General features: G+C 47.2%; 1 protein-coding gene across 1 annotated transcript in view; it reads left to right on the plus strand.

Moving 5' to 3' along the window:
* Nucleotides 1–26665, plus strand: part of slc44a4 (solute carrier family 44 member 4) — a 68786-nt gene that overhangs the window by 21641 nt on the left and 20480 nt on the right. The window contains exons 2-9 of the mRNA XM_078566580.1: nt 13386–13434; nt 13864–13937; nt 20258–20336; nt 21437–21536; nt 22717–22845; nt 23922–23982; nt 25042–25153; nt 26568–26651. Of these exons, the coding sequence (XP_078422706.1) occupies nt 13386–13434; nt 13864–13937; nt 20258–20336; nt 21437–21536; nt 22717–22845; nt 23922–23982; nt 25042–25153; nt 26568–26651 (688 nt within the window). The remainder of the gene's footprint in view (nt 1–13385; nt 13435–13863; nt 13938–20257; nt 20337–21436; nt 21537–22716; nt 22846–23921; nt 23983–25041; nt 25154–26567; nt 26652–26665) is intronic.

Below are 26665 nucleotides of genomic sequence, written 5' to 3' on the forward strand. Positions count from 1 at the left end.
AAAATAGAAGAGAGGTGAAATATAAGCTGGTTTAAGGGGGTGGGGGTGGGACAATTAGAGCTGGATAGAGGGCCAGTGATAGGTGGAGATGACCAAAAGATGTCACAGACAAAAGAACAAAGAGGTGTTGAAGTTGGTGATATTATCTAAGGAATGTGCTAATTAAGGGTAGAAAGCAGGACAAGCAAGGTACAGATAGCCCTGGTGGGGGTGGGGGTGAAGGAATCGAAAAAGGCTAAAAGGTTGAGATAAAACAATGGATGGAAATACATTTAAAAATAATGGAAATAGGTGGGAAAAGAAAAATCTATATAAATTATTGGAAAAAAAAGAGGGGATCGGAAAGTGGGTGGGGATGGAGGAGAGAGTTCATGATCGAAAATTGTTGAACTCAATATTCAGTCCGGAAGGCTGTAAAGTGCCTAGTCGGAAGATGAGGTGCGGTTCCTCCAGTTTGCATTGAGCTTCACTGGAACAATGCAGCAGGCCAAGGACGATCATGTGGGCATGAGAGCCGGGTGGAGTGTTGAAATGGCAAGCGGCAGGGAGGTCTGGGTAATGCTTGCGGACAGACCGAAGGTGTTCTGCAAAGCGGTCACCCAGTCTGTGTTTAGTCTCTCCAATGTAGAGGAAACCGCATTGGGAGCAATAAATGCAGTAGACTGAATTGAGGGAAGTGCAATTGAAATGCTGCTTCACTTGAAAGGAGTGTTTGGGCCCTTGGACGGTGAGGAGAGGGGAATTAAAGGGGCAGGTGTTGCACCTTGTGCGGTTGCATGGGAAGGTGCTGTGGGAGGGGGTTGAGGTGTCGGGGGTGATGGAGGAGTGGACCAGGGTGTCCCGGAGGGAACGATCCCTGCGGAATGTCGCCAGTGGGGGTGAAGGGAAGATGTGTTTGGTGGTGGCATCATGCTGGAGTTGGCGGAAATGGCGGAGGATGATCCTTTGAATGCGGAGGCTGGCGGGGTGATGAGTGAGGACAAGGGGGACCCTATCATGTTTCTGGGAGGGAGAGGAAGGTGTGAGGGTGGATGCGCAGGAGATGGGCCGGACACGGTTGAGGGCCTTGTCAACCACCGTGGGTGGAAAACCTTGGTTAAGGAAGAAGGAGGACATGTCAGAGGAACTGTTTTTGAAAGTGGCAACATCAGAATGGATGCGACAGAGGCGAAGGAACTGAGGGAATGGGATGGAGTCCTTACAGGAAGCGGGTTGTGAGAAGCTGTAGTCGAGGTAGCTGTGGTCCATCTCTGACACTTCCCTTCCCTTCCTTGACCTCTCTGTCTCAATTTCTGGTGATAGACTGTCCACCAATATCCATTACAAGCCGACCGACTCCCACAGCCACCTCGACTACAGCTCCTCACACCCCGCTTCCTGTAAGGACTCCATCCCATTCTCTCAGTTCCTTCTCCTCCGTCGCATCTGTTCTGATGTTGCCACTTTCAAAAACAGTTCCTCTGACATGTCTTCCTTCTTCCTTAACCAAGGTTTTCCACCCACGGTGGTTGACAGGGCCCTCAATCGTGTCCGGCCCATCTCTCGCGCATCCGCCCGCACGCCTTCTTCTCCCTCCCAGAAACATGTTAGGGTCCCCCTTGTCCTCACTCATCACCCCGCCAGCCTCCGCATTCAAAGGATCATCCTCCGCCATTTCCACCAACTCCAGCATGATGCCACCACCAAACACATCTTCCCTTCACCCCCACTGGCGGTATTCCACAGGGATCATTCCCTCCGGGACACCCTGGTCCACTCCTCCATCACCCTCTACACCTCAACCCCCTCCCACGGGACCTTCCCATGCAACCACACAAGGTGCAACACCTGCCCCTTTACTTCCCCTCTCCTCACCGTCCAAGGGCCCAAACACTCCTTTCAAGTGAAGCAGCATTTCACTTGCACTTCCCTCAATTTAGTCTACTGCATTTATTGCTCCCAATGCGGTTTCCTCTACATTGGAGAGACCAAACGCAGACTGGGTGACCGCTTTGCAGAACACCTTCGGTCTGTCCGCAAGCATTACCCAGACCTCCCTGTCGGTTGCCATTTCAACACTCCACCCTGCCCTCATGCCCACATGTCTGTCCTTGGCCTGCTGCATTGTTCCAGTGAAGCTCAATGCAAACTGGAGGAACAGCACCTCATCTTCCGACTAGGCACTTTACAGCCTTCCGGACTGAATATTGAGTTCAACAATTTTTGATCATGAACTCTCTCCTTCATCCCCACCCCCTTTCCGATCCCCCCCTTTTTTTTCCAATAATTTATATAGATTTTTCTTTTCCCACCTATTTCCATTATTTTTAAATGTATTTCCACCCATTGCTTTATCTCTACCTTTTAGCCTTTTTCGATTCCTTCACCCCACCCACCCCCACTAGGGCTATCTGTACCTTGCTTGTCCTGCTTTCTACCCTTAATTAGCACATTCCTTAGATAATATCACCACCTTCAACACCTCTTTGTTCTTTTGTCTGTGACATCTTTTGGTTATCTCCACCTATCACTGGCCCTTTATCCAGCTCGACTTGTCCCACCCCCCTTAAACCAGCTTATATTTCACCTCTCTTCTATTTTTAGTTAGTTCTGTTGAAGGGTCATTCGGACTCGAAATGTTAACTGTGTTCCTCTCCGCAGATGCTGCCAGACCTGCTGAGTTTTTCCAGGTATTTTTGTTTTTGTAGCTTATAATAAAGTTTGTCAGTGCTGTGTCTTGCTCTGATCTCCTGATTACAAGATCTGCAAGGATGAAACCATGAAGGACTGTACAAGCTGGGGCTTATTTCTCGAGAAAAGAGAAGGCTGAAAGGATGACCTGATAGGTGTTTAAACCCATGAAGGCATTCAGGATGGCAGACGTAGGGTGAGTCCAGAACCAGGGGGCCATCAATATAAGAAATCCAAAAGGGAATTCAGGCGAAACATCTTTACCCAGAGAGTGGAGTGAATGTGGAACTACCACGGAGGGTGGCTGTAGATGCACTAATGGGGAAGCTAGATAAAAATACAAGGAAGAAAGGACTAGAGGGACATGTTGATGAAGTTGGAAGAAGAAGGGGATGGGAGGAGACTTGTGTGGAGTGTAAACACCAACATGGAGCAGATGGGCCAAATGGCCTGTTCCAGTGCTGTGAATATTTTGCAATATTTTAAGTACAGCTGCCACTTTCAGCAAAATTGAAACATCTCTTACCCTGTGGAACTTGGGTGATTGAATAAAACAAGTCTGAGAGGGAAAGAAGGCGAGATGTACCCTTGTTAATACTTCAGATGAAAAATAAATTCTAATATGTGAGAGAAATTAGCTAATCGAAAAGCAGAATACTGCAGGTGCTGGATATCTGAAATAAAACCACAAAATGCTGGAAATATTCCTGCCTGGCAGCATCTGTGGACAGAGAAACAGGGTTAACAGTTCAGGTCGAAATTACCTTTCATCAGGACTGGGATAGGCTGGAGATGTAACAGGTTTTGATCAAGGGATGGATGGGACGAGGATAAATGCAAGGTCTGTGATAGAATGGAAGACTGAGTGACAGAAATCCAAAAGGAATGGTGATGGGACAAGAAAAGAAACCGAAGATGTGCCGCGAGCGGGTGTGCTACGGAGTGAAAGCAAAACTGAGAGGAAAACTGAAACATAAAGGAAACAAGATGGAGGCAGAGATTACGGTCAGAAGTTGTTGAACTCAATGTTGAGTCTGGAAGGCTGTAAAGTGCCTAATTGAAAGATGAGGTGCTGTTCCTCAAGCTTGCATCAAGTTTCACTGGAACATAGGAATGTAGGAAATAGACGCAGGAGTAGGCCATTCAGCCCCTCGAGCCTGCTCTGCCATTCAACTACATCATGGTTGAATGTCTACCTCAAATGCCATTTTCCTGCACTATCCCCAAATCCCTTGGTGTCCTTAATATCTAGAAATCTATCAATCTCTGCCTTGAACATATTCATTGCCTGAGCCTCCACGGCCCTCTGGGGTACACTGAAGAAGATATTAGCTAATGCCTGTCTTGTGCAAAATGCGAGAGAATCCAGTGAAAGAGATGCAGTAAAGTTTTTTTTTAAAAAAATGTGATCATTTCCTTATTAACCTACCCAGGCCAGTTAGAGGAAACCTGAAAATGGAACCAGGAGAATTGTCATTGGTGGAGCGTAACCGCTCGGGTCAAGTCCTGTTGCTCAGTGGAGACGGAACATTCCCTCCCCCCCCCACCCCCCCCACCCCCATTTGGTTGGTAATGCCACCTGGGAAATGCCGTGGGCGAATGGTGGCCACTGCAGGAGGTCACGAGTCGGCAGGAGGGCGAGTTGCATGTGGGTGGGCGCAGCAACCGCTGCTCTCTATCGGACCCCTCCATCCATCCGAGGAGGGTGGGGGTTGGGGGTCTTTCCCGCTGTCCTTTTGTGAGGCTGGTGATTTATGTTCCAAGTACAACCTGACTTTCTGGTTTGTTTTGTATTGTGTTGACTAAACATGAAGCTGCTGAACCTCTCACGACATTGATCGAGCACCTCCCTCTCGGAATAAACTAGCTGAGTCACTAGGTCCAGTTACCAGGAAAACAAATTGCTTTTTCTCTGCCCCTGGTTAATATATATACATATATATAAAAAAAAATTGGATTCAGGTAAATGGGTGATCACAAAAAGGCTAATGTAATTCAGGGCTTCAGAGCAAGATGTATATTTATTGCAGTTATACTGCTGGACTAACCTCGCTTCTCACCCCTCTGGGTGTCCGTCCCATGTCATGAAGGATTTAGTGAACACTGGGACCTGGTTGATTCAGCAGAATAATAAACTAGGGTTAAGGCTTCTTACGGAGGAGAAGCTGGTGAAAAGGTGAGTTACCATCCCTGAGGTTAAGCGGGAATGTGGCTTGTGGCCTTGCACACAATACGAATGGGTCAGGACGATGAGGGACAGTTCTCATCCCCTGCACTGGAGAATCCAGAACAAGGAGGGAGACGTGACATTTAGATAGAAAGACAGGCTTGCACTAATCTGTGGCCTTTCACCACCTCAGGATGTCCCAGAGCACTTTACAGCCAATTAATCACTTTTTTTTTGAAATGTAGTCACTGTTGTAATGCCGGAAATGCAGCAGCCAATTTGTGCACAGATTGATCCCACAAACAGCATTGTGAGAATGACCCAGGTAACCTGTTGTTTGGGAATGAGAGGGTTCCGCTAGGTTGATCCCAAGGATGGGGGGATTTTCTTATGAGGAGAGGTTGAGTAGGTTGGGCCTGTATTCATTGGAGTTTAGAAGAATGAGAGGCGACCTTATTGAAACATATAAGATTCTTAGGGGGCTTGACAGGGTAGATGCTGAGAGGTCGTTTCCCCTTTTGGGAGGGTCTAGGACCAGAGGGTATAATTTCAGAGTGAGATTTAAGACAGAGATGAGGAGGAATTTCTTCTCTCAGAGGGTAGAGAATCTGTGGAATTCTTTACAGCAGAGGGCTGTAGAAGCTGGGTTGTTAAGTATACTCAAGGTTGAGATAGACAGATTTTTAATCAGTAAAGGGATCAAGGGTTATGGGGAAAAGGCAGGAAATTGGAGTTGAGGATTATCAGATCAGCCATGATCTCATTGAATGACGCAGCAGACTCGATGGGTTGAATGACCTACTTCTGCTCCTATGTCTTTTGAATAAATGTTGGCCAGGTCACCAGGGATAACTCCCCTCCCTCGGCCCCACCCCCCCTCCCCTCCCCTCTTTTCCCCCAAGCATTCGTTCTTCTTGGAAATCTTTTGCATCCACCAAGAGGGTAGATGGGGCCTGGGTTTAGCATCTCCTCTGAAATACCCCCTCAGTACTGCACTGGATTGCCAGCCCAGGTTGCCTTCAGCTGCCTGCAGGGGTCCCAAGCTCTGGAATTCCCTCCCTACACCTCTCTGCCTCCCTACTTCACTCTCTCCCTTTAAGAAAAGGGGAAAGCAGGCCACACTTAAGTCAGCCATGATCCTATAGAATGGCAGAACAGGCTCGATGGACCGAATGGCCTACTCTTGCCCCTTTTTATGATGATCTAATTCGGAGTAGGGAGTGTGTGTGCTTTAATGTGTTGTTGGATTGCTTTGTAGTGTTGGCAATATGGCTTTTGTTTGTGTGGATATGTGGCCTTTTGAACTGAGAGCTGGCTTGGCTGTGCGTGTTCACTGTAACTTGAGCTTCCTAATAATGTGTACAGTGCTCACTGTTAATTGAGCAGCCTTGCGGAACTGCACTGTGTTCTGAGTCTCTGCGTCTAGGGTAACAGTAAACCTTATTTGTTCTGTTTAATTTTTAAACAGGGAGCTTACTTCAGCAGACTTCCTCCATTTGAGTTTCTAGAGATTCAGAATGAAATGCACAAGTCTGCACATGTCGATACACTCAGCTTTGTTTGCAATGCAGTTCCTGCGAATGCTGTGCATAGCACAGGTGTTAATTCATTCAAGGAGCTTTACGAAAAGCAGGAATTTGCATTTATATAACGCCTTTTGTGGGCTCATGGGCCAAAGCATATTGCACCTGATATAGTACCTTTTTGAAGCTTGGTCACTGTTGTATCGTAGGAAACGCGGAAGCCAATTTGCGCTCAGCAAACTTCCACAAACAGCGATGTGAGAATGACCAGACAACCTGTTTTGTGTGATGTTGATTAAGAGACAAATATTTGCCAGGATACCAGGGATAACTCGCCTGCTCTTCTTCGAAATAGTGCAGTGGGATCTTTCACATCCACCCGAGGGGGAGGACGGGACCTTGGTTTAACAGCACTCCCATGGTCCTGTACTGGGATAGTAGGCCTTGCAATAATGTCAAAGTAACCTTGTTGAGGTTTGCCTTTGTGTTGTAGGTGGTTTCTATCAAAGAGGCTGAGTGTTATGGACTTGATTTTCTAGACAGGTTTCTCATAAGCAACAGTGAACTTTATTTACAGGGCTTCAGCAGCAGTTACGTGCTTCCATCAAGAACTGCAATTAAGACACAAACTCCACCCCTAAGCTTCCCTGTGATGCTACATTGTACAATAAGTCTTAAAGCTACAGTTGCTACATTCCTCCCCCTTTAATTTTTTTTTTTACAATTTGCATTTACAAGAACAACTACATTCATGACATTACAAATATATACACAAGTTAGTAAATGATAAGATCAATCTCTCAGGTGGTTTCCTGATCCGGGTGGAATGTCATAGCTCCATGACTTTAGAATCTCTTACTGAATGAGCACTTGGCACATCACAACATTCAAGGCTGTGGGCCAAGTGCTGGTAAATGGGATTAGGTAGGTCGGTCATGTGTTTCTCATGTGTCGGTGCGGACTCGATGGGCTGAAGAGCCTCTTCTGCACTGTGTGATTCTGTGAATCTTTATTTTCTGGAACCGGAGCAACATCAGGTACCTTCTCAGGCACAGACAAGTTCAGTGTTATCCAATCCGACAGAGACATCTGGTATGTCTATCTTGGTTGATCAATCACAGCGTGGACCACAGGTTCTATAATGGTTACAAGTGGAACATCGGTTTGTTGGGGTATCGCTCTTCTTCTCAAATGATCCACGTGCTTGCGGATGATCTGGCCCTCCACTTCTACATGGTACAACAATGGTCCTGTCACAGAAACTATTACGCCAGGTAACCAGCTTGATCCACCGATGTTTCGTACAAATACTGTTTCACCGAAAGAAAATCCTTGCTCTCGACTATACAAATCATGAGTCACTTTTTGATCCCCTTGACTGTTCTCTACCTTCCCCTCTAAATTGGGATGTGCCAGGCTTAATCACTTATGAAGGTGGCACTTCATAAGTAACTCTGAAGGTGCTAACCTGTCGTAGCATGGGGGGATTCCTTTCTCAACCATCTTCCATCTTGTCTTCTGTCTACCACAGAATTTAGTCTCATCCTTCGTTTTGACTTCACAGTCGGCCAGACTTCTCTCAGATGAGATCTCAACATGGTTCCGTTCAGGGGGTTGAGCCTCCCATGTCTTCTTCACCCACTTGCATTTTGGAAAGTTCCACTTTTCCTTCTGATGCCTCTTTTGTTTTACACAGCTGATTCTTCAGCTCTTCTGCCTCCTCCTTGTATCTGTTGGTTTCCCCCTGGAACCTTGAAAATTGCGGCACCTTCTCTGCCAACTGGTTCTTCAGTTTGTTCAGAGTGACATTCATTTTATTCTGCCTCTCTTCGTAATTTCCCCCGAGGTGCAAACTTTGCCCTGAGGGATCCTTGTAGTGTGTGAAGGTCTTTCAGCAGGTTTTCCTTTTCTTTGCGAAGCTCACTTGCTTCATCTTGAATACTGTAATTCAGCAGGGTCTCGATGGGTTTCTTCTGCTGTTCTTCCATGCTGCTGTTTAAGACAGTCTTCATTTCCTCAGGTTGCTGAATGGCTGCACACTCCTTTTGCATCTTTTTAAGGTCCTTGGACTCTCTAGGCTCATTCTGAAGTACCTTGCCTTGTTCCTTTTCCAACTTGGGAACCCTTCGTCTTTCCTTTTAGAAATCTCACTGGCCAATCAAGGTTAATTTCCCTTGCCTAATTACAACCTAGGAGGCTTGGTCCTTCACCTTGCACTCCAATCAGAGGGAGCTGTGCTGTCTGGTGCTTGTAATAAACAGGTACGGTGGTAATATCTTTCACTTGTATGACTTCACCAGTATATGTTTTCAATTTGGCTGAAGTCTGCTTCATATTCACTTGTTGAGTACCCTTGTTTAAATATTTGAATGTGTGCTTCCCCAACTACAGTGCTTAATGCACCAGTATCCACTCCCATAATCAAAGGTTTTCCATTGACCTGAAAAGTAACAGTGATTGACTCTGTTTTCCCCACTTTCACATTAAATAAAGAATAAACATCGGAATTAGTGGTTGCTGGTTCTTCCACATTATGTACTTCGATCAGTTTAGTTTGCTGCCTGGGAGTCTGCCTCAATTTTGCTTTACATTGCTTCAGTATGTGCACTCTTTTATAACAATAATGGCACTCCACCTCTTTAAAGTGGCAAGTTCCAGGGATGTGTTTACTTCCACGTTGGTAACAATTCATTTTCAGATTTGCTGCGGAGCTGTCTCCTGTATATTTTTTAAATTTTAGGGTAGCAGGGACTGTCTCCCGCCTTGCGGCTGACTCCCTAGTTTCTGCACCTTGCCCGGTGCTCTGTTCCCACCCCAACTGGAAAATGGCACCGTTTTGTACACCCTCTAAGGCCTGCGGATCCCGCTTGGCGCTTTCCATCACAAGCGCTGCTTCCAATGCTCTTTCAAAATCGATATTTACTTCAGCTAATAACCGTCATTGAATGGCATCATCGTGCACACTGCAGACCAAACGATCCCTTAACATATCGTTTCGGGTCTCCCCGAAGTCACAATGTTCAGTTAGCTGTTTCAACTTCGCTACATATGTTGCTGTGGCCTTCCCTGGGACCCTGACTCTCGAATTAAATTTGAACCTCTGCATGATTACAGAGGGTTTGGGTTGTAAATGACACTTTTGTGAGGTTCAGGGGCTTTCGGAGTGATCAGACTGTGGATTAACTTATAAATTTTACTCCCACAAATGCTTACGAGAATTGCTTTCCCTTTTTTTCCTCCACCGTTATTTTGTTTGCTTGTAAAAAGAAACCAAGGTGTTCTCTATATTGACTCTAATCCTCTGTGAATGAGTCCATGGGGTCGATCCTGCCAAAAAGAAATGGCATACCCGGTGAGCATATTTTCTCTTTATTCTGTTTAAAACATTCACTGGAACCAATTTATCCTCATCACCTGTTGTTATAGGCTTGATTTTCCAGACAAGTCTCTCATAAGAAATAGTGAACTTTATTTACAGGGCTTCTGCAGCAGTTACATGCTTCCATCAAGCACCACAACTAGACACAAATTTCACCCCCAAGTTCCCTGCACTTTGCAGTGACTCGTTCACACTGCCACGTGATACTACACAGTCTTAAATAAGTCTTAAAGCTACTGTTACTACATTGAGGCATGCATGTTTTAAAAAATTCAAACTCCATTTTCCTTTTGTGATTTGCATTCCACCTTAAGTCATGGGTTCCAATGGAATTTTTGGTCTGCCCTGGGGCTCGAGTTTGAAGCCTCCTCCACATCTGACCAGCCACTGCTCTAGGAAAAGGGCAGCGAGTGACGTGTTGTGTCTAAGAGTCACTATGCTGCAGTTCCTCTCAGTGGGTTCCCTCACACTGCAACTGTGGGTGACTCTAACCATTTGGCAACCACCCTGTGTTTATTGATCGATCCAAACGTGCTCACTCTGGAAAATGCTTCTCTAATTCTGTGGGAGCTGGCCCAGTTCCTGCCTTGCAGGATACCAGAAATTCCAAACATGCGGAAAGTTCCCAAGGACTGGAAAGGTTTTTGTCGGGGTTCATCTTGAGCAGCTCCATGACTCAGGCCTCTGCCCCACGGGCTATTCCCAGGGACACACACTAAGATAAACATCAACTGCTGCTGCAGGATAGCCAACTCGGTGAAATATGCTCTTTGGTTTGCCTGAAATTTGCTGATCTTCCAGTGCCAAGTGTTGCCCACAACTGAGTGTTGCAGACTGGCACATTCCAAGTTCCAGGATTACGTGCTGAGGGACGCACTAAACTTGGGGCAGCCGCTGCAAAAGCGCAAAGGGGAAAGGTCACTATCTAAGGCCGTTCAGCCATAGTATACTGAGGGGCTGGAGACTTTGGGCTTTATATGTGACATGAAATGAATATCATAAATATTACCTGTAATTGTAAGTGTAGTGAGGCCTCTCAGCCACATAGAGTGGTAGAACATAAGAACTAGGAGCAGGAGTAGGCAATTCAGCTCCTCGAGTCTGCCCCGCCATTCATTACGATCATGGCTGATCTCATTTCGGCCTCAACTCCAATTTTCCACCCTCTCCCCATAACCTTTCAACCCATTACTAATTAAAAATCTGTCTATCTCCTCCTTAAATTTATTCAGCGTCCCGGCATCCACTGCACTCTGAGGTAGTGAATTCCACAGAGTCACGACCCTTTGAGAAAAGTAATTCCTCCTCATCTCTGATTTAAATCTACCACCCCTTAGCCTAAAACTATGGCCTCTTGTTCTTGAATGCCCCACAAGGGGAAACATCTGCTCCACTTCTACTTTGTCTGTCTCCCTTTAGCATCTTGTATGTAGGAATGTAGAAACACTTGCTTTGCATTTTATGTAAGGTCAACTTGAACTATTATGTACTTTCATAAATTTTATGAATAAAGTATATCTTTCGGAAAGAAAGGAATTCCTAGCATGTAAACTGGGCACCGACTCTGCATCAACAACACAGAAAAGGATTGGTACCTTTTAATAATAACACCAACAACATCCCCAACAATAACAATTTAAATGGTGTCTTTAACATCGTAAAGCATCCCAAGGTGTTTCACAGGAATGATCATCAAAACAAAATTTGACACTGAGTCACACAAGAAGATATTGAGTGATCAGGAGCTTGGTCACAGAGGTGGGTTTTTAAGGAGGGTGAGGAAGAGAAGTTTAGGGAGGGAATTCCAGCACTTGGGGCCTACGCAGCCAAAGGCACGCACCAATGGTGGAGCGATTAAAATCAGGGATTGACCAGAGATTGTAATTGAAGAAGTGCAGATATCTCTGGGGACTGCAAGAGCTGGAGGAGGTTACAGATGGGCGGGGCTGTGGGGACCGGAGTTGAAGGAATTTGAGATTTGTTCCAGGGATGGTGGGGGTGGAGGGGCTTGGGGCGAGGGTGAGTGCTTCTGCCAGTGTTTGCTCAGCGCTGGGATATTGGTACCTGTTAGGTAAACTCTGATACATGGTTTAACCGATGTAGCAAGATTACCATGTGCTGCACCATCTGTTACCAATCCCCTGTTGGTACAGGGCTGCTCCCAATGGGCACAGCAGCTTGTGTACAATCCGATGGAGATGCTGTCGGCCTATTGCGCGCTGCAATGAAATGTTTTCTTAGCTTTGGGTACTTGATGAGGAAGCCATTGTTTTCGCACATCTCATTCGGCTGGTTTTCAAAGTACCTAATAGCCAGCGGCCTGTGGTGAGTCTGTTATCACTGGGAGGGGGGGAATTGGGAAGTGATTTTAAAATGGAAGGTTAGGAGAAGGGAAAGGGTTGAATGGGCTGAATGACCTTTCCTCATTCTCTGCTTGTCCCCTTCAGTACAGTGAGGGTATCACCATTGACTGAATGGGTTGGCGGAGATTAGGGTGATAGCGAGTGAGGCTTCACTGGCTTGGGGCAAGGGCAAGTGATCGGATGCAGAGAGACTCGTCTTTTTAACCTGCCGTGTGCAATGCAATTTGCCGACTTTGAGTTCCGTCGGTTTTCCCAGAATCCGGCCAGGTGCGAATGCTGCTATCCGTTCAGTCACTAGACATGGTGCCAACCCTGGCTTGTGCTGTCAATCACGCATAACGGCAGGAGGCCATTCAACCCTTCGAGCCTGTTCCACCCTGACTGATCTGTATCTTCTCTCATCTGACCCAGCTTGGCTCTGTAACCGCCTACAAGGCACAAGTCGAGGTGTCAGCTGTGGCTCAGTTCATAGCACCCTCGCCTTTGAATCAGAAGGTTGTGGGTTCATGTCCCACTCCCGGAAACCAAGAACTGTGAATGTACCCGAAAGAGTTACAATCTGTGACTGTTGATAACTCAAAAGAGTTACAAGGCACAAGTCAGGGAGTGTGATGGAAAACTCCTCACTTGCCTGGACGTGTGCGGATCCAACAACAATCAAGAATCTCGACACCATCCCGCACAAAGCAGCCCGCTGGATTAGCACCACATCCACCAGCGTCAATATCCACTCTCCAGTACCGTCTACACGATGCAAATTTCTTTAGATCTACTCCATCAAAATCACCCGAAATAACAAACATGCTGTCAGGAGAAGAGGGTTAAATTGTGTAGATTAGAAGTGTGGTGTGGGGGTGGGGTGGTGGTAAATTTCTTAAAGCAATAAACAAGGGATGTGATGTTTCCAGTCTCTCATTTAAAATGTGCTACCTCTCTGCATGAAAGCTGTTCGCAAAGTATTGATATAAACATGATTCTCATTTCAGATCTCTGTAACCTGATATCCACCCCCCCCTCCATAAAGCAGCCACTGTTTGATGTATCTCACACGTGTGGTTTATGTATCTCTTCACGTAATGAACTCATTTGTGTTTACTGAATGTCGTCCTTTATGCCTTAAATAATATTATCAGGGCTGTTTGACCTGCACACTTTGAGGGGTTGGCTGCTCGGTAGTTAAAGCTGTGAGGGGGAGGTGCTGGACTGTGGGGTGTATGTGTTTTAAAGGGAGTCGCTGAATCGCAGGCTGCACTCTAACCCGGCTGTTTCCTTTCTGTCACCAGGAGAACCAGCCAAGTATGACCCGACTTTCAATGGTCCAATCAAAAACAGGTAAAATCCAACCCTGTGCTGATAATGCCTCCACAACTTTCTGGGGTAGACAATTCCAAAGATTCCACAACCCTTTTGAGTGAAGAAATTCCCCATCTCTGTGCTAGATTGCCCCCTTGTCTTGAGACTGTGTCCCCCCCATGTTTCAGATTCACCTTTATTCTTCTGAACTCCAGAGAGGGTAGGCCCAATTTAATCAGCTTCTCGTCACAAGACAACCCTCTCATCCCAGGTACCAGGATAGTGAACCTTCGCTGTGTTGCCTCCAATGCAAGTATATCCTTCTTTAAATAGGAAGAACAAAACTGCACACTATTAGCAAACATTATTTAACACGCCAATGAGCTCTTTCTCCTAAATTGCTGGTAGGCCAATCTTTAATTCTTGATTGAAAACAATCTTTCCCCTTGTACCTTTTTCTCCCTGTAGGAGTTGCACTGACATCATCTGCTGTGCGCTGTTTATGCTCTTCATTGTGGGTTATATGATCGTGGGTATCTTGGGTAAGTGGCATTTTGCATTTGACTTTAGCCTCTTCAGTCATGTTTGTCATGTTCTCTCCGGTTCACTGCCACAGGGTGCCCTCAGTCATCACGGGGGTGAGTTCCCCCAGCTTTTCCAACCTTAACCGAGTGACACTCTTATCCCTCGAGCTAGTTTGGTGAGTGACATGTCATAGATTCATAGAGGTGTACAGCACAGGCCCTTCGGCCCATCGTGTCTGTGCCGGCCATCAAGCACCTCTATCCTAATCCCATTTCGCAGCCCTTGGCCCATAGCCCTGTATGCTATTGCGTTTCAAGTGCTTATCTAAATACTTCTTAAATGTTGTGAGGGCTCTTGCCTCTACCACCCCCCTCAGGTAGTGTGTTCCAGATTCCAACCACCCTCTGGGTGAAAAAGGTTTTCCTCAAATCCCCTCTAAACTTCCTGCCCCTTACTTTAAATCTGTACCCCTTGGTGTTGACAACTCTGCTAAGGGGAAAAGCTTTTTTCTATCTACCCTATCTGTGCTCCTCGTAATTTTGTATACCTCTATCAGGTTCCCCCCCTCAACTGCCTCTGCTCCAAGGAAAACAAAGAGACCAGTCTCTCTTCATAGCTGAAATGCTTCAGCCCAGCCAAAATCCTGGTGAATCTCCTCTGCACCCTCTCCAGTGCAATCACATCGTTCCTGTAGTGTGGTGACCAGAACTGCGCACAGTACTCCGGCTGTGGCCTAACTAGCGTTTTATACAGCTCCATCATAACCCCCCTGCTCTTTTATTCTATGCCTCGGCTAAAAGGCAAGTATCCCAATTGCCTTCTTAACCACCTTATCTATCTGTGCTGCTGCCTTCAGGGATCTGTGGACATGTACACCAAGGTCCCTCTGATCCTCTGTACTTCCTAGGGTCCTACCATTCATTGTGTACCCTTGCTGTGTTAGTCTTCCCAAAATGCATCACCTGACGCTTCTCAGGATTAAATCCTATTTGCCACTGCTCTGCCCATCTTACCAGCCCATCTATATCGTCTTGTAATCAAAGGCTTTCCTCCTCACTATTTACGACGACATCAATTTTCGAGTCACCTCGATCATACCTCCTACATTCACGTCTAAATCATTAATGTACATGACAAACAGCAAGGGTCCCAGCACCGAACCCTACGATACACCACTCGTCGCAGGCTTCCAATCGCAAATCCTGTCCTCAACCTGACTTTGGGCAGGAGTGAGAATGTTCTCTGTTTTAAGCTCCCAGCTCATGCCTAACTCTAGAAGCATTGAGTCAAAGTGCACATATAAGAACATAAGGTCCTGAATTTTTCCTTTGCTGGGCGCGGGAGATCGGTGGGCCCGGAAGCGGATGCGAAATTCCGCCAGCGATCGGCCTCCAGCCGCCGCGCTCTTATGCTGGCTGGCCAATCAACAGCCAGCCAGTGTGAAACATGCCCGAGGAAAGACTCAGCACTGCCACTTGGGGCAGGAAGAGGGCAGGTGATGACATCACCACGGGTGCTGGTGAGCGCTTCCAATGAGCTCCCTGAAGGCAGACAGACTGCCTTGGGCAGCTGCAGACCTCCAAATAATAAAAGAAAGCACAAAAATGCTGCGAAAAATTTCCAGGCAGCACAATCGAGCACCTGAAAGCAGACCTCATTTTTAAAAATAAAAACAGTCCCCAGGTATTTCTTTTTATTTTAAATCCTAAGGGAGATTTCATCCTGCCCTTGGATGACTTTTCATCAAAAATGTGAAGCCCGCCTGGCCGACTGGCCTGTCTGCCAATCGTAAGGTAGGACAGGCCACAAAAAGTCACTGACAACTGGGCTTAATTTCCCACTTAATTGTCGGCGGGCTCTCTTTCGACTTGTGCGCCCGCCCGCCAAGCGAAATATCACGCTCGCCCGACGTCATCTCGCACGATTTCACGCCTGTTCGGGTCGGGCGTGTGCCTGCCTGCGGGAGGTCAAACTCTGGCCAAGAAATAGGAGCAGGAGGAGGCCATTCAGACCCTCACTGCACAGTACGCAGCAATTTGTACCATCTACACGATGCGTTTTGCAAGTGTTTTCCTTTTAATAGTTGAACGCTGCAATTAATTTATTACGTTGTTGCTGCTAATGGCTGTGCGCCTGCTTGAGCCTTGATGTCTTTCACATTTTGACTTCCCTGGAATCTTTTAAGGGCAGTTTAAACAGTTCCAGAGCACCCTTTGCTCAGTGCTGGGCTGATTTTTTGGTGCAGTTGGAGGTGTTGTCCAGGCTGGAAAGATTGAACTCGATGAAAGTTATGATACAAAAAGGAATTTCTTTGGAATTCTGATCTTATATTTACATGAAGGGACAGGCTAGGACTGGTTCAACCATAACACTGTATCTCCTGTTTCTCGTTGTATTGAAACAAAGTTGGCCCTGTTTGTTCTGGGGGTTTGAGACTGAGGGGCCCGCCCAGTATCCCTCACGGATGGCAATGCTGGGATACAAATAATTGCTGTCCATATGCTTCGGAATTTCATTAACCGCAGTGTGGGATCAGCGTGGGCCTGGTTTCTGGGAAAGAGGAGCTCTGACCCATTGACCCATTCTCCGCATCAAGCCTATATCCCCAAACTGCCACATTAGTGCTGCGGCCCTCCAGGGCAATGGTGGTATTGCGGTCATGTTACTCCTCTAATAAACCAGAGGCCAGACTAATGCTCCAGAGTCGAGAGTTCAAACCCCACCTCAGCAGCTCAGGAATTCAAATTCACTTTCTAAAATCTAGAATTAAAAATACTGTTCTCGTTAATATGACTTATGAAACCATTTGTGATTTTAAAAAAAACCCATCACAAGGGAAGGAAATCTGCCATGGCCTACATGTGACTCCAGACTCCTGTTAGTGGGGGGAGTTCCTGGGATTTTGACCCAGTGACAGTGAAGGAACGGCGATATATTTCCAAGTCAGGATGGTGTGTAGCTTGGAGGGGAACTTCCAGGTGGTGGTGTTCCCATGTATCTGCTGCCCTTGTCCTTCTAGATGGCAGTGATCGCAGGGTTGGAAAGTGCTGCCTAAGGAGCCTTGGTGAGTTTCTGCAGTGTATCTTGTAGACTCGAACCACTGCTGCTACTGTGATGGGGGTGGAGGAAGTGAATGTGTGTGGTTGGGGTGTCAATCAAGTGGGCTGCTTTGTCCTGAATGGTGTCAAGCTTCGAGTGTTGCTGGAGCTGCACTCATCCAGGCATCCACCATCCAGGTATTCCATCACACTCCTGACATGTGCCTTGTAGATGGTGGACAGGCTTTGGGGAGTCAGGGGATGAGTTACTCATCGCAGGGTTCCTAGCCTCTGACCTGCTCTTGAAACCACAGTATTTATATGGCTAGTCCAGTTCAGTTTCTGGTCAATGGTAACCCCTAGGATGTTAATAGTGGGGTAATTCAGTGATGATAATGCCATTGAACATCAAGGGGTGATGGTTAGATTCTCTCTTGTTGGAGATGGTCATTGCCTGGCAATTGTGTGGCACGAATGTTAGCCCACTTGTCAGCCCAATTGTCTAGGTCTTGCTATATTTGGACATGGACTGCTTCAGTATCTGAGGAGTCGCAATTGATGCTGAACATTGTGCAATATCAGCAAACATTCCCACTCCTGACCTCATGATGGAAGGAAGGGCAACGATGAAGCAGCTGAAGATGGTTGGGCCTAGGACACTAACCTGAGGAACTCCTGCAGTGATGTCCTGGAATTGAGATAATTGACCTTCAACAACCACAACCATCTTCCTTTGTGCCAGGTATGACTCCAGCAGAGAGTTTTCCCCCGATTCCCATTGACTCCAGTTTTGCTAGGCTCCTTGATGCCACACTTGGTCAAATGCGGCCTTGATGTCAAGGGCAGTCACTCTCACCTCACCTCGGGAGTTCAGCTCTTTTATCCATGTTTGAACTAAGGCTGCAATGAGGTCAGGAGCTGAGTGGCCCTGGCGGAACTCAAACTGAGCGCCAATGAGCAGGTTATTGCTAAGCAAGTCCCGCTTGATAGCACTGTTGAAGACCCCTTCCATCACTTTACTGATGATTGAGAGTAGACTGAAAGGGTGGTAATTGGCCTGGTTGGAGTTTTCCTGCTTTTTGTGTACAGGACATACCTGAGCCATTTTCCACATTGCTGAGTAGATGCTGGGATTGTAGCTGTACTGGAACAGCTTGGCTAGGGGTGTGGCAAATTCTGAAGCACATGTCTTCAGTACTATTGCTGCAATATTGTCAGGGCCCATAGCCTTTGCAGTATCTGGTGCCTTCAGCCATTTCTTGATATCACCTGGAGTGAATCGAATTGGCTGAAGACTGGCATCTGTGATGCTGGGGACCTCCGGAGGAGGCTGAGATGAATCATCCACTCAGCACTTCTGGCTGAAGATTGTTGCAAATGCTTCAGCCTTATCTTTTGCACTGATGGGGATATTTGTGGAGCCTCCTCCTCCAGTGAGTTGTTTTAATTGTCAAACACCATTCACAACTGGATGTGGCAGGACTGCAGAGCTTGGATCTGATCCGTTGGTTGTGGAATCGCCTAACTCAGTCTATCACTTGCTGCTTATGCTGTTTGGTACGCAAGTAGTCCTGTGTTATAGCTTCACCAGGTTGACACCTCATTTTTAGGTATGGCTGATGCAGCTCCAGGCATGCCCTCCTACACTCTTCATTGAATCAGGGTTGAACCCCTGGCTTGATGGTAATGGTACAGTGGGGGATATGCCAGGCCATGAGGATACAGATTGTGGTTGAGTACAATTCTGCTGCTGCTGATGGCCCACAGCGCCTCACGGATGCCCAGTTGTGAGCTGCTAGATCTGTTCAAAATCTATCCCATTTAGCACAGTGGTAGCGCCACACAATACGATAGAGGGTATCCTCAATGTGAAGACAGGACTTTGTGGTTGTCACTCCTACTGATACTGTCATGGGCAGATGCATCATAGAGGCAGGTTGCTGAGGAGGAGGTCAAGTATGTTTTTCCCTCTTGTTGGTTCCTTCACCACCTGCTGCAGACCCAGTCAGGCAGCTATGTCCTTTAGGACTCGGCCAGTAGCGGTGCTAACAAACCACTCTTGGTGATGGACATTGAAGTCCCCCACCCAGAGAACATCCTGCGCCCTTGCCAACCTTAGTGCTTCCACAAAGTGGTGTTCAATATGTAGGAGTACTGATTCATCAGCTGAGCAGGGCAGTACGTGGTAATCAGCAGGTTTCCTTGCCCATGTTTGACCTGATGTCATGAGACTTCGGGGGGTCTGGAGTCGATGTTGAGGACTCCCAGGGCAACTCCCTCCCAACTGTATACCACTGCGTTGCCACCTCTGCTGGGTCAGTCCTGCTGGTGGGACAAGACATACCCAGGGATGATGATGGTGGTAATGTCTGGGATATTATCTGTAAGATATGATTCCGTGAGGATGACTATGTCTGTGAGACAGCTCTCCCAATTTTGGCATAAGCCCCCATTTGTTATGCAGAGTCAACAGGGCTGGGTTTGCCATTGTTGTTTCCGGTGCCTAGGTCGATGCCGGATGGTTTGTCCAGTTTCATTCCTTTTTGGCCAACTGAGTGGCTTGCTAGGCCATTCCAGAGGGCATTGAAGAGTAAACCTACAGATCTGAAGTCTCATGTATGCCACACCAGTGAGGACAACAGATTTCCTTCCCTAAAGGACATTTGTGAACCAAATCGGTTTTTACAACAATTGTTTCATGGTCATTATTAAACGGGTGATACTTATTGAATTCAAATTCCACCATCTGCCATGGTCCCCAGAGCATTACCTTGGCTCTCTGGATTAATAGTCCAGTGATAATACCACTGCACAGGAGGAGACTGTTGACGGAGCAGTCCGATTCCCTACTCATTCCCCATATAGCCCTGCTCATGATTTCCTTTTTCTAAGAATATATTCAATCCTCTTTGTTACGTCTCCTAGTTCCTATAAGTTTAAAAATAATCACATTTTAGACTCAAAATGCTGGAGCTTCGAGTGTATTTCTTTCTGCTCCCCATGTGGCTGGTAGACTGAGAGACTGGTACATTGTTACTCATCACATGACTGCAGTACAATGGGAGTGTGGCACCCTGACACACATATTCACATGACAATTAATTCCTAGCTCTTTACAAATATAACAATAAAACAGACATTTTCTGAAATACACATTCCTTTTCTTATTTGCATTTGGCACTGACATGTTGGCCATTTATTTGAGCATGTCTGACTGTATATCTCACTTTGCGAAGCTGTGTTTACAGGACGAGGTCATCAGCCATGGTACTGACTCTGCCTGTTGTGATATTTTGCAGCCTGGTTATATGGTGACCCACGTGAAGTGATCTATCCCAGGAACTCCACTGGCATGTACTGTGGCATCGAGGGTAATGAGTAAGTAGCAGTTCGGCTGGAATTCTGAGGAAGGGGATGAAGAAAGACTTCTCAGCTTAAAGGCGCAGTGTGACACTGGGGACAGGGGTGGTGGGGGAAATAGGGACCTGCTGACTGTGAGTGTGCATCTAAAGATTCCCCCTCCACTTGCGCCTCCCGTTAAGTCCCTAGCCTACTTAGAAATGACAAACGGAGAGGAATTTCATGGATGGGAAATTGAAGTTTGAGGTGAATTATCAGCTCTTTCTGGGGAGGTATCGACCCTACAATTCACATTGTGTTCAACACGAGTCCAATGATCTCTTAACCTTGGGGACTTGCAACTCACATTTTCATCAGCTTCTCCTCCATAACTGAGGTCCTAACTACTGTTTCGCAGCAGTACAGTGGTAATGTCACTGGGCTAGCATTTTAAAGGCCCTGGGGACATGCGTTCAAATCCCACCGTGGCAGCTGTTGTAATATAACTAATAAAACTGGAATATAAAGCTAGCCTCTGTACTGGTGACCAGGGCAACTATCATCGATTGTTGTAAAAACCCATCTCATTCACTGACATCCTTTAGGGGAGGAAGCCTGTTGTCCTTACATGTCTGGCCTATGTGTGACTCCAGATCCACAATAATGTGGTTGGACTGTTAACTGCAATTGGAAATAGCCTAGCAAGCCACCCACTTCAAGGGCAATGGCCTTGCCAATGACATCCACATCTCATGAAACACTTTTAAAAAAAATTCTATGTTGAGTTTGTTCCTCGTGATTGCGATCGCAGCACAGCATGGTCTGGAGCCTCTGGAACTTTCTCTCCAGTGAGACTTGCGGATAGCTGTCAGGTAACCGATAGGAGCAGCTTCTGGAGTGATGCCTCCTGCAGTCTAATGACTACTTGAAGCAAGATGTGTGAGGAGGCTGGTACCTGTGGGACTCACTGTACGCTGACTAGGTGAGGGGAGGGATGAGATTAAGGGACTAATGAGATTAAAATCAAGTGCCCACTTTTCTCAGTTGACACCCAGGCACCTGCCAAGTGCGCCAGGGACGATGTGTAAATGTTTTTAAGCTCCTTGAAGTCCTGATCCTAACACACTTTCTCTTTCAAGGGGCAAAGCCTATGTCTTCTACCTTGACATCGTGAAATGTGCCACCCCGACAGGCATCCTGACTTCTGTCCTCAACGGTCTTCAGTGTCCAACAACTCAGGTACCATCTGCATGAGGAGCATTCATTGAAGTGTAAGAAATAGGAGCTGGGCTGGGCCATTCGACCCCTCAAGCCTGCTGCACCATTCCATAAGATCATGGCTGATCTCCCACCACAACTCCACCTTCCCGCACTATCCCTGGATCCATTGATTCACTTGGTGCCTAAAAATCTATCGACCCTCTATCTTCAACAATGGAGCAACCACAGCTCCCCAGGGTTAGAGAATTCCAAAGGTTCACAACCCTTTGAGTGAAGACATTTCTCCTCATCCCATTCTTAAATGAGACTGTGACCCCCGTGTTCCACATTGCCCAACCTGGGAAAAAACATCCTCCTAACCCCTCTCTACTCTACAACCCCCCCCCAAGAATTGCATATGTTTCAATGAGATTGCACCTCATTCTTCTACATACACCTAGTCTACTCGATCTCTCCTTACAGGACAGCCCCCTCATCCCAGGAACCAGTCATGTGAAACTTTGTTACGCTTCCTCTCAGGGCAACTATGTCCTTCCTTCGGTAAGGAGACTAAAATTGTACACAGTACTCCAGGTGTGGCTTCACCAGTGCCCTGTATAATTGGGATAGGATTTCTTTCCAAAGGGATTGGCCTATAAGAGTAATAAAGACTAACGTACCATTTGTTTCCCCAGTTACTTGCTGTACCGGCACACGGCACGGTAACTTTTACACACAAGGACACACTGGCCCCTTTGGATATAAGCTCTTGCATCCGGAGTCCGAACGAAGATCTCCAACTGAGTTTTAACAAGTGCACATGTTGTCAGGATTTTGATTTTCAGCAAGCGATGTGCACTCCATGGGCTGGATTTTCCACTCCCGTCAGTGGCGAGGATCATGGCAGACGGGCCATTAAAAGTCAAGGGCTCTCCAAATTTTCCCTGTCCCTGTCCCGCGACGATGCCCGTCACTGGCGGGACTGGGGAACCCCGGTCCTACGCCCCTGGTGTGAGATTTCCCTCTGCTGTTTCAGCCCCGTCGCCTCGCAGCAAGTACATTTCACCTTCACATGGCCAGCAATAGTTTCGAGCTTGCCCTTCTTGCCCTGGAGGACCGTGTAACGTGGTGGAAGTTGTGACGGGCTGATGAACAGTCTCTCAGGGGCTGTCCCCGCTCTTTGATCTCAGCTGAACATGCTCCCTTTATCATTCGGCAGATCTGTGTTTCGAAATGTCCAGAGGGTTTCTGGCTCGCAATGGAATCGCTGGTCCCGGGGATTACACCGAGTACGGTCTTCCAACAGGAATATTGCAACCCTTCCCTTGACCTAAAAACCACCACCTTGGTGAGTATCGCCTTGTATGAACCTCCTCTCCCCTCCCCTCCCTCCCATGTTTAAACTGCGTATCCATTGATTGTGTGTTTGAGAGTTTGCTTCCCCACCCCCCGCGGCAAGAGGCAAATGCAGCTCGTTGCGTCGTGACGGTGTTACTTTACTAACTGCTTTTCCCTCCAACTCTGGGATCAGTGTGTAGACTATATTGATCAATTTGGTATGCATTAAATGTGCCCTGCTGAGTGTCTGGGCGAGTAACTCAGTGGGTTGCATAACTGCCTCTGAGGGCAGAAGGCAAGTCCCAGAGACCTGGGTACTCAAATTAAGACGGTCAGTCTGGGATTAGTACTCACGGTTGGAAGTGCCAAATTTCGGGTGAGATCTTAAATCTTGGCCCTCAGGGTGATGTGAAACATCCCACAGCCACTCTCTTTGGACAAGATAAAAACAAAAAGCTAAAAGCTACTGCGGATGCTGGAAATCCAAAACAAAAACAGAATTACCTGGAAAAACTCAGCAAGTCTGGCAGCATCGGCGGAGAAGAAATCAGTTAACGTTTCGAGCCTTCATGGCCCTTCGGCAGAACGTTCTGCCGAAGGGCCATGAAGGCTCGAAACGTTAACTGGTTTCTTCTCCGCCGATGCTGCCAGACTTGCTGAGTTTTTCCAGGTAATTCTGTTTTTCTCTTTGGACAAGAGTTGGGCAGCTCTCCCGCCCTCCAACTGATTTCTGGTAATGGTGACCATGATAATCGTCGATTGTTTTAAAAACCCCCATCTGCTCCACTGATGTCCTCCAGGGAAGGAAATCTGCCATCCTTACCTGGTCTGGCCTACACGTGACTCCAGACCCACAGCAATGCGGTTGGCTCTTAACTGTTCACAAGGGCAATTAGGGATGGACAATGAATAAAATAAAGAAGTTTGTGTGAGCCTTTTTCTGCTATTCCTTCTCTCTCTTCCTTTACCGCCTGCTGTCCGCACTCCTATCTGTAGCCCGTTGATAATAATGGTCTCTCCTTTTGTGCACTGTCAGGAATCAAACTAAAATAAACAAATCCCATCTTCAAATTGTTGTGTTTTCAGAAACCAAATGAAATTTTGGCGAAAGAGTTATGTCCTGCGTACACTATTCCAAGTACACCGTGTAAGTGCCTGATACCTCCTGAGATAGATAATCCGTGTGAGTCCCTGGCCCTCGGGGATATCGTCCTCTTCGTGTCTGTATTTTAATGAGCAGTTTTGCTGGGTGCAGGAAATGCCAGGGTGGGATTTGGTGATGCTCCATTCAGAGTCGGAGTTCTGGTGGTTGTTTTGAGGGAGGAATGTTGTCTAAAACGCCAGGAGAACTCCAGGCTCTTTTCTAATTGGTGTCTTCCACCTGAATCCTGAGTGTCTTATGGATCGTTGTGGGGGGTGTGGTGGGGGAAGTGAGGGGACAGGGAGGCTAATAGGATTTGATGACTCAATAATGTAGCCTTCCAGCAGTACTGCACTGTGGTGTCCTATCTAGATTCAAAGACTGCAGCATCTCTTTTACCTGTGTGTGTGTGTGTGCGCCTCTGTTTCTGCCTGTCTGTCTCTCTCTCACGTTGTCTCTATTTCTCAGTGTCTTTTTATGTGAGTCTGTGTGTCCCTCTATGTCAGTGTCTCTCTGTCTCTGTGTGCCTCTCTTTTTGCCTCAATTTCTCTCCCTGCCTCAATTTCTCTCTGTCTGTCTCTCTCTATCTCTGTCTGTCTCTCTGTCTGTCTCTCTGTCTGTCTCTCTGTCTGTCTGTCTGTCTCTCTCTGTCTGTCTCTCTCTGTCTGTCTCTCTCTGTCTGTCTCTCTCTGTCTGTCTCTCTCTGTCTGTCTCTCTCTGTCTGTCTCTCTCTGTCTGTCTCTGTCTGTCTCTGTCTGTCTCTGTCTGTCTCTGTCTGTCTCTGTCTGTCTCTGTCTGTCTCTGTCTCTGTCTGTCTCTGTCTGTCTCTGTCTGTCTCTGTCTGTCTCTGTCTGTCTCTGTCTGTCTCTGTCTGTCTCTGTCTCTGTCTCTGTCTCTCTCTCTGTCTGTCTCTCTCATGTGTTGTATGCAGACAGTCGAATAGTTGGTTGAGGTCCCCGAGTGCAGGGAATTTAGTGTCCCAAGAGTAATGGATTGGGGATTTAAGCATGGCACCCCCCCTCCCCGTCTCTTCCTACATCACCAGCTTTTTTTCTCCATTTTCAGTCTTAGGTAGATGTGTACCAAAGCTGAATGGTGTGATATACCCTGCCAACTTTAGCATTGATGGTGCCACCACAGGCAATGCCACAGCTGAAAAGGTGAAAGATGCTACCGGGTAAGTCTGTGCCAAGTGGTGAAGGTTGTGAAGATATGTAGTTGTTCTAAATCACTTAAAGGGTGCTTCTTTCCACCTCGGTAACATCGCCCGACTTCACCCCTGTCTCAGCTAACCCGCTACTGAAAACCTCATCCCTGCCTTTGCTACCTCTTAGACTCGACTATTCCAACACGCTCCTGGTTGGTCTACCACGTTCTACCCTCCGTAAACTTCAGCTCGTCCAACGCCCTGCTCCCCATATCTTAACTTACAGCAAGTCCCGCTCCCCTGCTGCCCCTGTACTCACTGACCTACATTGGCTCCCGGTGAAGTAATGTCTTGATTTTAAAATTCTCATCACAGAATCTGTACAGTGCAGGAGGAGGACATTTGGCCCATTGAGTCTGCACTGGCTCTCTGAAAGAGCATTCTACCTAGCCCCACTCCCCTGTCGTATCCCCAAAACCCCGCACATTCTTTCTTTATGGATACCAATCCAATTCCCTTTAAATACCTCAGTCGAACCTGCCTCCACTTTTCACCACCACCACCACCTTCCGCTCACGAAGTTCATTCCAGACTCCAACCTCTGGGTGAAAACATTTTCCCTTTCATCACTTTTACTCCTTTTGCCAATTATTTTGAACCCGAGCCCTCTCGTTCTTTGATGTTCTCTTGAGTGGGAACAGTTTATCACTGGTTACGCTGTCCATACCCCTCAGGATCTTGAATACCTCTATCAAGTCTCATCTCAGCCTTCTTTTCTCCAAGGAAAACAGACCCAACCTCTCCAATCTATCCTCATAGCTACAGTTCTTCATCCCGGGAATCATTCTTGTGAATCCTCTCTGTACTCTCTCCAATGCCTTCACGTCCTTCCTCAAGTATGGATGCAGTACTCCAGACGAGGCATCTTTGTTTTCAAATCCCTCCCTATCTCTGTAATCTCCTCCTGCCGGCACAACCCTCCCAAGATATCTGCGTCCCTCCAATTCCGGCATCTTGTGCACCCTCAATTATATTTGCTCCACCATTTGCAGCCATGCCTTCGGTTGCCTGGGCTCCAACCTCTGGAATATGACCCCAGCCCCCCCCCCCCCCCCCCCCCCCCCCCCCCCCCCCCCCCCCCACCACCCCAACCCCCACCCCAACCCCAACACCTCTCTGTCCCAATCTCGTCTTTTTGGGGTGCCCCTTTAAATCTATCTCTTTGACCAAGCTTTTGACTACCTGCCCTAATATCTCCTTACGTGGCTCGGGGGTCACGTTTCTGCCTGTGAGGCATCTTGGGGCGGCTTACGACATGAAAACTGCTAACGATTTGTGAAATTCTTTGAGGTGGGGTTTTATGTATTGAGCGGGGAAAGGTTATGCTAAATCCTTTTGAAATGCTGTTCGTGTTGGAGGCTGACTGTTGGCCTGTCTTTTCCAGGGACCTGCTGAAAAGCTTCAATGTCAAGGAGGTGGGCATGAGGATTTTTGAGGATTTTACAAAGTCCTGGTATTGGATCTTAATGTGAGTACCCTTTG

The sequence above is a fragment of the Cetorhinus maximus genome, chromosome 21 (genome assembly GCF_964194155.1).
Source record: "Cetorhinus maximus chromosome 21, sCetMax3.hap1.1, whole genome shotgun sequence".
NCBI lineage: Eukaryota > Metazoa > Chordata > Chondrichthyes > Lamniformes > Cetorhinidae > Cetorhinus > Cetorhinus maximus.